Source organism: Pinus tabuliformis, chromosome 4_2 (assembly GCF_031772625.1).
Source record: "Pinus tabuliformis cultivar Carrire ecotype Pingquan chromosome 4_2, CPIR1, whole genome shotgun sequence".
NCBI classification, from domain to species: domain Eukaryota; kingdom Viridiplantae; phylum Streptophyta; class Pinopsida; order Pinales; family Pinaceae; genus Pinus; species Pinus tabuliformis.
The window spans coordinates 336,669,811-336,686,364 of NC_142304.1; the positions used below are offsets into that span (position 1 = coordinate 336,669,811).

General features: G+C 41.1%; 1 protein-coding gene across 1 annotated transcript in view; it reads right to left on the reverse strand.

The window, feature by feature from the left end:
• The window catches only part of LOC149169316 (receptor-like serine/threonine-protein kinase At1g78530), a 193,075-nt gene that overhangs the window by 15,933 nt on the left and 160,588 nt on the right, over positions 1–16,554 (reverse strand). Inside the window, exon 7 of the mRNA XM_089427063.1 lies at positions 16,343–16,476. Coding sequence (XP_089283189.1) covers positions 16,343–16,476 — 134 coding nt within the window. The remainder of the gene's footprint in view (positions 1–16,342; positions 16,477–16,554) is intronic.

Below are 16,554 nucleotides of genomic sequence, written 5' to 3' on the forward strand. Positions count from 1 at the left end.
CTTTTTTTATAATCCGCAATATAACCATCCGATCCGATCCACAGGGTTAATGGGCCCGATCCAGCTGTCCAATCTGATTGAGCAATAAATTCCTCCCTCCCTATTGTGTGGAAGGTAAGTAACTCGATCACGAAGATAAGACTCTGGATCACGATCTGGAACATAATAAACGGCTTCATCTCCTTCTTTCTCCCTTCCTGACACTGCCTGCCTTTCCTGGTGAAGCGGCAGCCTGGCGACTCGCTATTGGCCTTTCCGGTGCCTGCTGGATAAATAGAGAGATTGGAACCAGACCAGACCAGAGGGAAAGGGAAAGGGGCCCCAGACAAGAGGTAAAGGGAAAGGGGATGCCAGAGGGAAGGGGTTGCCAGACCCGATAGGCTGACTGAGCCAGACCAGACCAGAGGGAAAGGGAAAGGGGCCCCAGACCAGACCCGAGGGGTTGCCTGACCAGACCAGAGGGAAAGGGGAAAGGGGTTGTCTGACCAGAGGGAAGGGGTCAAAACCGTGAGGCTAGCTAGAACCTGTGGTGGCTAGACTTTGGCTTGATGAACTAATCGGAGCTGTAGAGGGAAAGTACTCGGTCGGAGATGCGTGATCGAAAGAAAGTCAATTCGATCAATTATTTGATCAATTATTAGATCACATAAGTCGCTTACTTATTTCTAAGGTATAAGGGTGACTTTCTCCTCCGTAAAAGCATCGCAGTTTCCTTACCAGAAATCTCAATTTTCCCTCTTAAAAAGCGTCGCTATTGGCCCTCGCAGTTCGCTTACTAGAAATTGTTGAGATTGCAACAAGATGATGGAGCTTAGTGAAAAGAGTCGCCTTCACTAAGTGGGCCCGCAGGCAAATTATGGCGCAAGTTCTATTTTTGATCACAGTGTGGATGATCACAGTGTGAGTCATCACAGTGTAAGTGATCACAATGTTGGTGACCAAAGTGTGGGTGACCACAGTGTGGGTGATCAAAGTCTATTTTTAGACTGGCTGTCAAAAATAGAAAAGTCAAATATTATTGTCTCATAATAATATTTGGACTATAAACTTGATCTTATTCTCTTGGAGCACTTCAGTTTGAGCTACAGATGTGGCCCATGCAGCTGTCAGAAGGAAGTACGCTTTTCTTATGAGTCAGTTGAGTTGTTGCATGCATGACTTCAGTTAGAACTCAATCAGTTGAGTTTGGTGGAGTTGATTGTGGAGTTGATGGAGTTGTGTTCAGTTTGACTTGGTTAAACTAGTTGTAGTTAGTCTAACTACAGATAGACTAATGATGAGTTGTTAAACTAATTATTAACTCATAATACAACTATAGAATACATCAGTTAACTCAGTTGCATGTCAGTGCATGTTCAGTTCAGCAGGCACAAGTGTTAGAGAATCAGATTGCTATCAGTTGTGACTATTAACTATAGTTGTGCATCAGATCTTGCACAATCAAGGGATTGAGTATGCCAATGAGTTTGCTCATGTATTTGCCCAGTTTGTAGCTTCTGCTCACGTCTTACACATTGTGAGTGATTCTTTGGAGGTGAAATACGAGTTTGGTAGACCATTCTCATTCATTCTTGAGCAAGTATTGAGCAGTGGAGGCAGACAAGCAGTGGAATAGATTTGGAGATCAGATCTTAGCTGTATTGTGTGTAACAGGTGGAGCTGGTACTGGATTGCTTGTGATAAGCATTGTACTTTGTAATGTTACATGGTCTCAATCATTAATATACAAATAGTGTGGGGTTTTTAGCGAGATGCTTTCCCCGGCTTACATACTGTGTTAATGTGTGAATGCTCTTGATGTTTTATTGTTATTGATGCTGCTACATTGATGATCAACGTAGAGGAGCTTATGTATTGTGTATGTATTCCGCAATAGTACATGATCAGGATAATCTCTGTTGAATATGTGTTAAATTATTCAAAATTTCTACAGAAATACCAATTAAGGAGCAGCTATTTGTAGTGCTGCTGGCTGGGTCTTATGACCAAGTGCAAATGACCAAGTGCTGATGGGTCGACTAAGTCAGCTGCTTGATGAACCGGCTAGACAATGGATGGCTAGACGTGTGTGTGTGGCTAGAGAGAGTGGGACTAGCACGTGAGGCTAGGGGCGAATACAACGACTATGTGCAACGAACGACTATGTGAGCAATAACATCACACCCATTGAGACCATGTTTCCACCGAACGAGATGAATTGAGTTTCCCAAGTTCCCACCATAATAGATTGAGTCAAGCACCAATACGGGGCACATCTAACCAACACGGATACGGTACGCAATGATCGACAGACACTGCGAATCACACCTACCTGCTAATCGATTGAACTTGTCGACGATTCAGCTTCGCTTGACTAACCCAACCCACGACTATTCTGCTTCGCGATAAAATAGAACCTATATTAGTATTCTGCTTCGCGATAGAGACAAGAGCTACGAACCGGAGACCTGACCTGCTGATCGATCTCTTGTGTATCGATCTACCCGTATTGACCTCTCTTGCTCACTGCCTGATGATATATTCTCCATCTCTGCCTTAGATCTAATGATGCCTTATATCTTATATCTCTACCCTCTTTTTTCTTTTGACCTAGAGAAACAGCCCACCCAGAAGTAGGGGTCTCACCTAAAGCCTACACACACAACCGGTCAGGGACCAACAGCAACCCAAAGTTCTCTTTTCACCCTGTTACCAAATGCAGTTACCTAACGCCCACGGTTATTGAGTCAACCAGTTCACACCCAGCCGGTCCCAATTGCAATCTTATGCCAAATGCTCAGTTCCATCTGCTGTTGTTCTGTCATCATCCTGCCCAAACAAAATAAGTTATTCTCTCCTCACCCAAGCTTGCGGGCTTGCGAGCTAGATGGAGATGGCGCGCAGTGTTTTACACGAGACGAGGTAAGAAGATATATATATATGTTGCATGTTTCGGGGTTGGAAACGATTAGAGAACTGCCTGGCCTTACTGAGCGAACAGATTAGGAAGTATGAGGAAGAGACCAAAAAGAGCACCTCTACAAACAGTAGCATTTACCTACCTGCGGACTCCGCATACCCATCTGGACACCCTCATAGTGAGTGCACTCAGAGTTATCAACACGGGACGGGGTGGCTGACACAGTCCAGATTGGGCAGACGCTAGGGTTGCAGGAGCAATTTTGTGCTGAAGAGCTACTGGAAGGATTTTCCAGGGTTTTAGCAAGGAGATTTATCTCAAACTGTGAGGTATGGCTGCTAAGGAAATTCTCTGTTGGGTAGCCCAGTTTCGGCACCTAGATTGTACTCTAATATTGCTTAATAAGAAAACCCTCAGATCGCGGCACCAGTTTTCCCACATTGGGTTTTTCCGGGGACATTGGTCCAAAAATAATGGTGTCATGTGGTGTGTTTGTTCTTGTTTCTTTTAGTTGTTGATCTATAATATGTTGAGCATGCACTGGTGTTTATTTTCAGTACTTACTTTGTAAATAACTTGTTAAAGAAAAATAACAAGTAGGTAGGAATATATCAGAATAAGTGCATGAAGGGTTTCTACACTATGTAAACTTAGAAACTTCAACACAGAGGGTGTGACGTTGGGCTAACGCAACGATTGCGGAGAGGCAATGCAGAGGCATCCAGGGGCAGTTCACTCAGTGGCTGGATCAACGAGGATTTCCAGTGATAGTGTGAGTTAACCTCACTTATCTCTCTGTTATTGATATTCTCTGTAACTAGATTATCGGGAAGGCATCTAGAGATTGTATTCAGAAATTACTACTGCATAATAATAAAACCCTCAACGTTGCTACACCAGTTTTCCTGCATTGGGTTTTTCCGGGGACATTTGTCCAAAAATAACTGTGTAGATGTGTTGTATTTCTTTCTTGTTCAGCTTCTTGTTTTTGCATATAATAATTAGAGAGTGAAGGTTGCAGTGTATTTACTTCGATATTTACAGTAGAACACCGTAAATAACTTGAATGGATTAACAAGTAGGAGAAGTAACATCAATTTGTTGTAGTAGGGATTCCGGTCTAGGAATTTTCACAGTAATGCCTCCCTCTGGCCTTAGAAGTGACTCGCTCTGCCTTCCAAGCGATCTCCCAGCCTCCTTCAATTGAAACGATCACTTTCTGACACTTCGAATTGGGGTTTTCAGCTGCTCGGCCTCTCTGTAGAAATAATTCAGTGTCCCAACTATTATTTCTCTGCTACTGAGAAACTCTGCTGGAAATGACTCTGTTGCTCCCTTAGTCACTGTGTTGCTCCCTCAGTGACTGCCACTCGATCACTGGCTCAAATTCTTCTCCATCTAAACTCTGCTCTCTGAGAAATTCGATCTACCTTCATCACTAGTGTGTTTGCTCCAACCCTATCAACCTCGTTTTATAATTCTCGTTGTTGAACCAACAGCGATGATTAAATCCTCATAAATGGATAAGATCATCTCTAACTCAATCCATGTGAGCTTCTAGAGAAATCTCACCTTTCTCAATTAATTCTTGTTAATCAATCATTTTTCCCTAAGTTAAACTTAGGAACAATTTAATTACTGACTAATAACTTAATTGAGGCATCTCTAGGTGTTTTCTCTTGAAACTTTTTATGGGTTCTGGAGTTCTTGTGTTTCTCAGACTCTCTGATGAAATCCGGGACTAGAAAACCTGTTCGATGCTACCCAATCATCAAAAAATAACACTTGGCCTCCCTATACGGGATCCAAGCCCTCGAGAGTGACATAATGGCACTTGTTGGTGAGAGTTGAGAGCTATGGGACTCTAGCATTGCAGAGTATTGATTGCCACACAATGGGCATCTTCAGCACCACCACACTGCTTGTTCATGGCCCAGTTATACAGAAGTGATGATGCACTTGGACCACGTTGCCCATCCGGCCACACATTTCACCCGACACTTGGCAGGTAATCCATGCCCAGAGGAGGTTTTGTCTCTTCTAGGGAGACATGGGAGGGACTATGTCATCTTCTAGCCCTCATTGACAGATCATCGACCTGATCTTGAGCCATCTGCAGACCCATAAGACCTATTTGGAGCCCACCTAGCCAAAATTGGGGTTTGGAGATGTTTGGCGACATTTGGAGGGTATCCCCCTCTTATCTATTATTTTTTAGGCCCTCACTCTAATTTAAAGCACATGAGGCCTCGGCGCTGCTCTTCCAAGTCTCCACGTCAACATAGCGTTGCCCTAAGAAGGCTTATTCGACTTTGTTTATTCAGTTATCATGGTTGGCTTGTAACCATCGTTGGGTTATTGTCATTTTAGGCATAGGAAGGGTTTTATCTTTTAAATTTTGAACTCATATGACATGTACAAATAAGTGAGAGTTACTCTCACTTGGATTATCACAATTTTGGATTTTCGGCCAGCCTCATTAGAGATTTTCAGCCTACAATTTTTGGAATGATTTTGGATGATTAAATGCATTTTGATGTTTTGGAAAAATTTCGCTATCTCTCTTGGAGCTTCTCGTTGGCAAATTGATGGATGGATATACTCTCCATTGTCTTGTAAGTCTTTTTTAATGCTATATTTCTGATCTAATGAATGTCTAATGCATGGAATATTGTCTATATTTTTTCATGTGCCCTAATTTTGTTAGAACATTGAAGTTGTTAGAAATTTTTCATGTGTTACTCATGGGCAATGAATTAATGAATGTTCCTAGAGGTTTTTTTATATATTGCATCCTTCAAACTCCATTAATTCTTCCAAACAAAGTATAAAATTCTAGATTAGATGTGAATTTGCATCCATTAGGGCATGCGAAGCTGCTTCTAGGTTTCCTTAAAGAGCGAAGTTCACAAATCAAGATCATTTTAACTCCAATATTCCCAATTGCTAGGCACTGGTCCTAGATCCTTGGTGATCACGTTAACTCAACGAAACATCATTTGTTTCACCTCTTTCCTACCTCATTTCTTCATCATTTTAAGGATAAGGAGGCCCATCTAGGGCTTGGTACAAAATTCTAGGGAGGCAGAATTTTTGAATTTTGTCTGGAAAAAACTCTTCCTTAGTGTCTCCTCTAGGCATCCACGAGTTTTGAACAAATTCCAACAGTGGATTTTCAATATAATTGATGCCCTAGCTATCACAACAAGTGCAAATGGTTACCCACCACCAGTGGGTGACCCTTATTGGAGAAATTTTCTCCTAGATTTGTCTTCAGCATGCAGCCAACAACCCCTTGTAGCCACCAGATAGCTCGATGTGCCATTATTCTCAGCCACTTGAGCTAGCCATTGTGCCCTCGCTCATTTGTTATGACCGTATGTTTGAAGGTGGGCCTCTCAACCCCAAAAGTATGACTTTTCATTATGTAATTGGGTACTTATGCTTGCTTTTCTTGGGCACATTTGGACATGGATCAGTGGAGGGATATGGTGGAAAGAATGGGCTTTTGTTGGTTGTACTCTTGTTCCCTTACCTCAACTTGGGGTTAATCTTGTATCCTAGTCCCGTGGGATCTCCTCTATTGGCTACTAGCTTTAGGAGTGGTATTACATGGGAAACCCTAATTTTGGTTGCATGGTCCCGCTGCCCGATACCATATATTTCACTCCCCTCTGCTCATTACAAGCCCTTTTCACATTTTCTCCATATAGGTCCACATTTGTGCATTGGTTCCATAAGGTGTTAGCCTTCCCCTCCCCTTGTCCACATTTTGGGTCGGGTTTGGAAAGATGCCCTAGAGTTTGATGTAACTAAAAAGAAAGATAAAAGCATAATTTGGCCACTAACAATAGGAAATGTACCACAAAATGCAAGAGATGGTCGGGACATAAAAATTTAGCACGTGGGGAAAAGCCAAACATAAGCTCTACCCCTATCACTATGGCCATCAACCTGGTTTCTAGGGCCCCTATGAGTGCCCCGACATCACTAAGGAACCCATGATTGTCCCAACCAATGGTGGGAAATCAATTGCCCAACCTTAAGGGGGTAATCACTGCTACATCATGCTCCCATCTGTTGGAGCCCCGAGTAGTAAAAGGAAGAAAAAACAATAAAAGGAAAAAGGCATATGAGTAGGGGTGGAAAAACAAAGGTTGGGGTAACTCATGTACCACGATTACGCCCTCGTACACTCAAACTATGAAAATTTTTTAATCTAGACACAGAAATCCTACTATAGTTACTGGTTTAGCATCTCCTACTTATTTCATTCAACAAGTTATTTAATTTATAAAAAATGATGAAAAACACTACTATAGACTACACTGACATACAGATCATACACTGAAACAATAGATGAGACAAACACACAAGGGACACCGTTATTTTTGGACAACATATCCCCGGAAAAACCCAATGCGGGAAAACCAGTGTAGTAGATAGCGGGTTTGTATTATTAAGCAAGAAGAATCTGAGTACAACAGGTTGCCTCTCACACCGACTAACCTTTCAAACAAATCACGGCAACAAGAAATACATACGAGGATTTACCTCGTTCTCCAAGTCACAACTGATCCACTGAGTGGCCTAACTCCAGCAAACACTGGGAAATCCCATTGCAATCACTGCTTGGGCCAGCATCTTGCCTCTAGGAGACTGTGTCACCCCTTCTATTGGATCGATTTGCTGGAGGAAGACTGTTGTTCAACCCTCTTGCCTTAGAAACTCGCTTCTCCGGCAAAATCTCGGACTTTTGACGAATACTTTGCACTGGCACTGCAAGAGACCCTCCTGGCCTGCGTCACGTGAGCCCCTTCCTGGGCTGCGAGGCCTCTGCGCTGCCTCTCTGACACGTACTTTTTGGCTCGAAACTCCTTTCCGATCCAAATCTCTGCTTCCGCCCCTTTCACTGCAACTCAGATCACTTGTGTGATTTTCTTAGCAAACCACGCCCCAGAAAAATCGAATTGATTGATCAACCATGGTGTGTCTCCAACTTACCCTCAAGCCTCCTCTTATACTTTTCTTGTTGATAAATCAATGGCTGAGATTAAGTCCCTAATGAATGGCTAAGATTAAAACAAACTTGATCCTCGCCTCTTAGAAGCTTCTCATCCATATTTTTATTTTCCTAATTTTAGACTTAGGAACCCCATTAAAAATATTAATTATTTTAATAATTCACAATCCAGGTGGAATTTCTCCAAACAATTTTTGGGTTTTGGAGATCTCTTGTATTCTAGCCCCTCCACAAAATTTTGGAGCTAGAGCACATCCAATGCTACCCAAAATCAACACTCCCTCTTAGCGAGGAATGTGCTCTAATAATACTCCACAATAGAAGTATCACACTGATCCACGAAATCGGTTCTCTGTGTTGCTGATGCTTGGCCTGCTTCCCTTCATCCACTGCACTGCTGCAACCTGTACTGTTGCGCATGACACTGCCACTATCGTTGTTACATTTGTACTACAACTCCCCCTCAAAATGTTGCATCATGTTGTCCATAACGTCCAGGGTTTTAAAGACAGTCGGGTTATTATTCCCCAGACGCTCGCACAAAGTGGTCCTGAGACCGTCCAGGAAGTCTCGAACGCACGCACAGTAACTAGAAGGGAGTGTCTGGAGGTTTTGGGTGTGTTTGACCCCGGACGCACACACACAGTCTTCCTAAGAGCGTCCAAGCAGTCACAGACGCCCTCACATAATGTCCAAGAGAGCGTCCAAAGAGTTTCGGAGACACGTAGTCCGTTTTGCTGAGAGTGTAGGGTTTTGACTTTGGGTTTGACAGTTGGCTTCAGTGATCTAGTAGATCTGGGTTTCTCTCTGTTGTTATGTAGATCTGTAGATTTGTTTTGTAAATCTCCACTGCAAATATATGTATTGGGCTCATTGTACTCTCTACTAAAAACTTTTTATGACGATCTATTAAAGAAGAAGATTTGAAAGGGTTTCCCCCTTGTGGGGTTTTTCCCTAGTCTTGGACCTATCTACTTTCTCTTATAGTTGTGCTATTGTCTTCTTTGTCATTGCATATATTGTTCTATCTTCAATTACATTGCTAAGAATTGGATGCCTTGTTAATGAATAAGTAAATTGGGCTAAAGTAATTGATACAACATAGAACAATCTAAAAAATTAATAAGAGGTTGACGCAAGAGCTGTGCAAAAGTCTTTACAGGGCAATTCGATTTTGCTGAAGAGAAGCTCGTTTTCAGTTCCAAAGGCTGGGAAGATTTTCTAGATTGTCGGTGAAGCAGATTCTAAGTCAATCGCTGATAGGACGACTTGAGTAGTAGTTGTCACTTGTTCCAGGGAATGGATATTCCAGTTCTGCGCTAGGGTGACGCAAGGTCTGCGCAGGACAGTTTGGACGGCCCACTTGGAGCTAGCAGTCAGATCCAGAATTACTTATGGGGGTGAGGAAAATTCATCACATTATTTTTGCTAGTATTTTTCTCTATAGGATTGCCAAGTTTGGGCATCTAGTTGTACTCAAACTTTCTCATTGTTGCTTAGCAATAAAAACCATCAGTTGTTGCACTAGTTTTTCCGCATTGGGTTTTTCCGAGGACTTTTGCCAAAAAAGAACAATGTTATATTTTTTTCTGTATGTGCTAGTATTTTCTTAGTTTCTATTTTATCTTCTGTAGTATTTTTATTTGTGAAGATTGCAATGTGATTAATTCGTTTTTGTCGTAGAAATAAACTACACAATTAATTTATCAATTAGAAGAATTAATTCTTCTTGTTGCAATAAAATTATAGTAGTGATTTTTACAGGGTATCAAAGCAAGTTTGACGAATGGGAAGCTCAGAGGCAGAGAAAAGAAAATTTGTTGTTCAGAGGGAGCAGCAGGACGAATTTTTTGGGTGTGCGCAGGTCCTAGCTAGGCAGTGCGAATTGGTGGGCAACGGTTCGATTTTCTAGTTGCAGTTGCAGCGAAAATCCATTTTTCCAGAAAAAGCGATTCCAACATGCAGAGGAAGCAGTGGCTAGGTATTTTCGCAGATCAAACTATTGGTTTGGACACATAGGGTTTACAACAGTTTTCTAGAGAAGATTCAGTGTCGAGTGGAAGATAAATTGTGCACACACAGAGCTTCTCTCAAAGGGTTTCGAGTTCTATAAATCCAAAAATTTCCAATTGTAGAGGCAGAACCAGAAAGCAGGATTGTGCATTCTAGAAGGGAGTGCAAGTAGCAAAATCAAGGCCACTCAAAAGAGAGCAAATTTCCATTCATTTTCTTCAATTATTTGAGTTTCGCAGATTTTTGCAGTTTTGCAAAGACGGTTGCAAGAGATAGATAAAAGAGGTTATGTAAGTTAGCTAGAATACAGATTTAGGTAGCATATCAACTTCCAGTTATCAGGGACAGGTGTCGAAGGAAGTGCGCGTTGTTGGATAGCTCACTTGGAGTTGGAAATCAGAGCCTTGATTGCTTGTGGGGGTGAGAAAAATTCCTCAATATTTTTTCCATATTTTTCTTTGTAGGATTGCCAGATTTGGGCATCCAATTGTACTCAAGATTTCTCACAGTTTCATAATAATAAAAACCCTCAGCTGCTACACCAATTTTCCCACATTGGGCTTTTCTGGGGACTTTTGTCCAAAAATAACAGTGTTATATTTTTGTGTGTGTGCAACTATTTTCTCAGTTTCCAGTTTATCTTTCGTAGTATTTTTATTTGTGAAGATTTCAACGTGATTAATTCGTTGTTGTCATCACAATAAACTGCGTAATTAATTTATCAATTAGAAGAATCAATTCCATTTGTTGCAATAAAATTTCAGTAGTGAAATATTCACATGGTATCAGAGCAAGTTTGACAAATGGGAAGCTCATAGGCGGAGAAAGGAAAATTCCTTGTTCAGAAGGAGCAGCAGGATGAATTTTCTGGGGATGTGCAATGCCTAACCAGGCAGTGCCAATTACTGGGCAAGGTTTTGATTTTCCATTTACAGTTGCAGGAAAATTCAATTTGTCTGAAAAAGTGATTCCAGCAAGCAGAGGGAGAAGCAACTCATTATTTTTGTAGAGCAGACTCTCGGTCTAGGCACAAAGGGTTTGCAACAGTTTGCTAGAGAAGCTTCAGATTCGGGTGGAAGAGAAATTGCACACACAGAGGGAGTTTCTCTCAAAGGGTTTCGAGTTCCAGAAATCCAAAATTTCCAGTTGTAGAGGCAGAACCAGCAAGCAGGATTGCGCATTCTAGAAGGGACTACGAGTAGCAAAAAGCAGGGCCACAAAAAAGAGAGGAAATTTTTGTTCATTTTCTCCAGTTATTTGAGTTTCGCAGATTTTTGCACACGTTTTAGAGATGGTCGCACGAGATTGCTAGAGGAGGTCGTGCGAGTTAGCCAGAATGTAGATCTAGGCAGCAGATTGACTCCCAGTTATCGGGGACAGGTGTTGAAGGAAGTGCGAGTTGTCAAGTTCTTGTTGCAAAACGAAGCAGACACTCAATAAGGGACAAGGCCTGATAGGAGATAATGGGGCACCAGATCCAGGAGGAGGAGTATGAGACTCCAGTGTGCCAAATGGGTAGGGTCCAATGCAGTGGCAACAAGGAGATTAATCATATCAGTTCTAGATTGTTGCAGCAAAACCATCACCTTTCCTACAGGAGCCCACAGTATCGCAGTAGCAGGTTCAATGTCAACAGACACAACCAATCATTCAGATGACAACTACAAATTTAGTTGAAATCAGTGCAGTGAGACAGTTGCAAAGCTAAAGGAAGTGACACAAGCAGTGAGAATTGCCCAGTTGGAAGATGCAGGTGCAGTTTTGGCCAGATGATTCCCAACGCAGAGCTACGTAGTTCAATTTCCGTTACAGGAGGATAATGCAAGTTGTGAGAAGGGAGCAGAGAGATTTCCCATAAGGAGATCAAGACTCAAAGGGAGTCTAGTTTTAGAAGGAGTAGCCCTATGGAAGCTAGTACTTCAGGATCTGGGGAGATCAATCTCATTACTGCAGCAGTTGCAGTAGCAGCAACAGGATGAGTAGATCAAAGTTTAGAGTTGCAGATATTTGAGCACAGTCCAGTGAGGCAAGCATCAGATGGTGTTTGCATCGAATGGTGTTTCCTCATGGATCATTATCTTGCTACAAGGGCACATAGTATTCAGTAGCAGGATGGATTAGTGTTAGTGATGTTGTCAGATTCCAAAGTGACAGTTGTAGACAGGTGCTAAGGAACGTAGAGAAATGTTGATAGTAGAGCAGGTGGATCAGTGTCAGAATTAGCAACAGCATAGATTCCTCAGTGGACAGTGCAAAGGCTAGTAGCAGTCAGATCTCAGGAGACAGATGTAGCACAGAGATATAGTTGATCCAGTATTTCAGACGCTTCTCAATTGTAGTAGTTGCAGTAGAAACAACAATACTTGAAAGGGAGTTGCAGTGCAGATGCAGAGTTAGCAGCAGCATATCAGTGTCAGCGGCAACATAGATACAACATCAGAGTTGCACAGTGATTGATGGGTAGTGGCAGGAAGTCACAGTGGCCAGACATCAACAGCGTGTATAGAGGATGATGCAGAGACAGGGTATTCTAGCAGTATGACACTAGAAACTTCCTCACTAAGAGAGAGTGTTAGTTTTTGTAGCATCGAATGGCATTTTAGTCTCGATAATTGTTAGTGAGGCTAAGAAACACTAAGACTCCATAACCCAAAAAAGGTTTAGGAAAATCCACCTAGAAATGCCTTAATTAAGTTAATTAAATAGTAATTCAATTTTTCCTAAGTCTTAGGGAAAATGATTAATTAACAGTAATTGATTGAGGAAGGTGAGATTTCTCTAGAAACACATGGATCGACTAGGAAATAATCTCAACCATTGTTTAAGTTTTAATCTTGGTCGTTGGAGTCCCACGGTGAGATTATAAAAATAAGTTGATGGGTAGATGTAAAAACACACTTGAGATCAATTTCCTTGGGTAGTTCCATTTTTCCAGAGACCAACAGTTTGTTGGAAGAGTTCAAGCCAGAGAAGTGAAGCAAAGACAGAGAGGGGCAGAGACAGTGAGACTGGATGAAGTATTCCAGTTCCAGAGAGTAGATTACAGAGAGGCTGACGCAAGGGTTGCACAGAAGTCTCTAGAGGGAAATTCAATTTTTTGAAGAGAAGCTCATTTTCAGTTCCAAACGCTGGGAAGATTTTCCAGATTGTCGGAGAAGCAATTTCTCAGTTAGCAGCTAATAGGACGACTTGAGTAGCAGTTGTTCCAGGCAATGCATATTCTAGTTCTGTGCTAGGCTGACGCAATGTCTGCATAGGCCAATTTGGACGACTCCCGAATTGCTTGTGGGGGTGAGGAAAATTCCTCACAATATTTTTGTCAGTATACTTTTCTATAGGATTGCTAGATTTGGGCATCCAGTTGTACTCAGAAATTTTCACTGCTGCTTAATAATAAAAACCCTCGGTTGTTGCACCAATTTTCCACATTGGGTTTTTTTAGGGACTTTTGTCCAAAAATAACAGTGTTATATTTCTATGTGTGTGCTAGTATTTTCTCAGTTTTCAGTTTATGTTCTGCAGTATTTTTATTTGTGAATATTGCAATGTGATTAATTCGTTGTTGTCGTAGAAATAAAATGCATAATTAATTTATCAGTTAGAAGAATTAATTCCAGTTGTTGCAATAAAATTTCTGTAGTGAAATTTTCACAACACAAGGGTCTCAAGGCCAAATGCCACGGCCTCAAGGGCGGTAATGATGAGGGATGTCCACATATTTGGGTCTATACATGTAGGAGGGAGCATCTGTGGTACATGAGTTACCCCGACCTGTCTTTCCACCCTTCTTCATTTGCCTTTTGTATTTTCTTGATTTTTTTTAATTACTCTGCTCGGGGCTCGAGGGGATGAGAGCATGTTGTCTATGATGTAAACAGTGAATACCCCATAAAGGTGGGACAGCTCATCACCCACTAGGGGTTGGGACATGCATGGGTTCCATAATGATGGAGGGGGTGCTCATAGGGGCCCTAGGAACTAGGGTGATGGCAATAATGATAAGGGGTAGAGCTCATGTTTGGCTTTCTTCCACGCGCTAATATATTGTCCCGACCATATTTTGCATTTTGTGGTATTATTTCCTTTTGTATGCGGCCATGATATGCTTTTAATCTTTCTTTTTTTAGCTGCATCAACCTCTGAGGCAACGTTCCAAGCCCGACCCAGACATGTGGACAAGGGGAGGGGGAGTACCAGAGCCTTGAGGACCAAGTGGTAATTTGGACCCAGAGAGGGAAGATGATGAAATAAAGAATGTAATGTGCAGAAGGGTGTGAAAAATATGAAACGAGAAAATAGAACCACGCTACCAAAATCAAGGTTTCCCAAGTAGTGCCCATCCTGAAGCTATAATCCAAAAGGGGAGATCCCACGAGACCAGAAAAGAGGATTAACCCCCCATTTAAGGTGAGGGAACAAGACTACAGTCAAAACCCTTCCTCCTTCCAAGTCACCCAATAATCCATACCCAAGTGTACCCAAAGCAAAACAAGCATAAGCACCCGATTGCACAATGAAAGGCATGCCTTTAGGATTGGATGGTCCACCTTCAAACATACGCTCTCGACAGATGGGCGAGGGGACATATGATTGGCTCAGGGAGCAGAGATCAACTAGCAGAATATTGGCTACACTAATGGCTGTCAAGGGTTGTTGGCTACCAGCTAAACACAAATCTAGGAGAAAAGTTTCTCCTATGGTGTCTCCCACTGGTGGTAGGTAATAGGATTTTTAATAGATGGTTCTCTCTTGGATGATTATTAGTGATTCTTTGATGATACGTGCTATTTTCATGTAAGTTATCTTTTTCCATCATGTTCTTGTTGATGAATTAGGGTTTAATAAAATTTTCACCAAGGTTCTGTTAATGTTTTATGGCTCTAAAATCTCCTTGCACAAGATGTTCATCAAGTTGCTCTTGAGGTGACCTAGGTTTAACTCCCTTCCTTTCAATCTTCAAGAAGGTAGAAGGATGCCAAGATTAAAGATTTGAGAAACACGGGTTTGTCTTCAACAATTTCTTTGAATCCACATCCATCTTTTTTCTTCCATAGAATTTTACTCCTAGTCTCCATTAACCCTACATTGAGAAAGGCATTAGTCTTATCTCTTGTGCCAATCCTTCAAAAAATATTTTCTTCTTTTATTTGTTCTAGGGTAGATTGGGGTTAGGTTACAGAAAAATCACCTATTTTCAATATTATTGTCCTACGGTTCGGACTTGTATGCATTTGTTTGCAAAAGTAAAAATATAATTTTACATGCACCTTTTAGCCACAAATAACGGTTGACATCTAGGTTTTATCGTGTTGTTATATATATTTTTGACCACAAATTGTTGTAATTATTTCCTTTATTTATTCTTTTTTATCCCTAATTTTACACATCTTTATCATAGATTCTAGGGCTTGTTTTTACTGTTGTTATAGACTATTTACATGCTGTAAATCACTAGTAAAAACCCTAGTTTATAACTGCCAAGTGTAATTTCTTGATTGCCTGTGTTTGGAAACCTATTTGAGCCTATACTGGTTAAACTAAGCCTTCTAAATTGAGCCACAAAAATCCTTGAACTCGCTCTCTCGGAATTATACTATAAATCACCCAGAACCCTGATCAGTGCATACTTATAAGTTATCCCTGGGTGAATCTTGTTGTAGAACCCTTGGGGGCACTTAGCCTAAGTCTAATTGGGTTACTTGATCCATAAGATCCACCAGGGAAGCCTCCTTGTGGTTGATTGCGTCCAAACACAGAAACAAGGGCAATAGTTATTGAGGTGATAGCGGTAAATCTCCCATTGTTGCACTTGCACTCAATCTAGGTTGCTCGGTGAGGCTTTACACTAAGGTGCTAGATTTTGAAGTAACAAGCCCATTAGAGATCAAAAGGCAGTTTCATAGAATCTGAAATGCTAGTCCGTCAGTGGTCACAAATTTATAAAATAGCAGATTTCATTATGCTTGGTCTGTTATTAATCGCTCCTAAAAATAGCTAAACAGAAAAAAAGGATAATTCATGATTTTATAGTCACCAGCAAAGGCAGTCACATATTTTTTAAATGTAATGAACAGTTGGATCTATGTTCATAATTTTTTTACAAGGTTTCATTTTGCATAATAGAACATGTTAAATACTTCATATTTGTTTACTTATCATGTGCATTCTGAAGGAGTAATTAAAATAAAATATAGATGCAAACGTACGTATTTTTTCTTTCAAGGAAAACAGAGATTTCATGTTAGTCTAGAAAAGCCTAAATGACTACTCAAATGCAATACCATTGACGACAATAAAAAGAACCAAATTACCAAATATTATCTTAGTCATTTCCCATCTTTTCAATTTCATTTTTTATCCTTTCCTTTCTGGCATTACAAGAAGAGAAGCGTACAGATCTGATTTACCCATGTCACTATGTTATTCCCTTTCTGTAAAAAAGCTTCATCTGTTGGCCTTTTCCCAGTTATAAGCTCAAGTAACACAACACCATAGCTGTAGACATCTCCCTTTTCAGTGGCCCGTCCTGTTTCCACATACTCTACAAAGACAACCAGTAGAATCAGCAACCAAAATAACAAGGAACTTGTTATTATGATAAAACTTAATAACTTAGTTG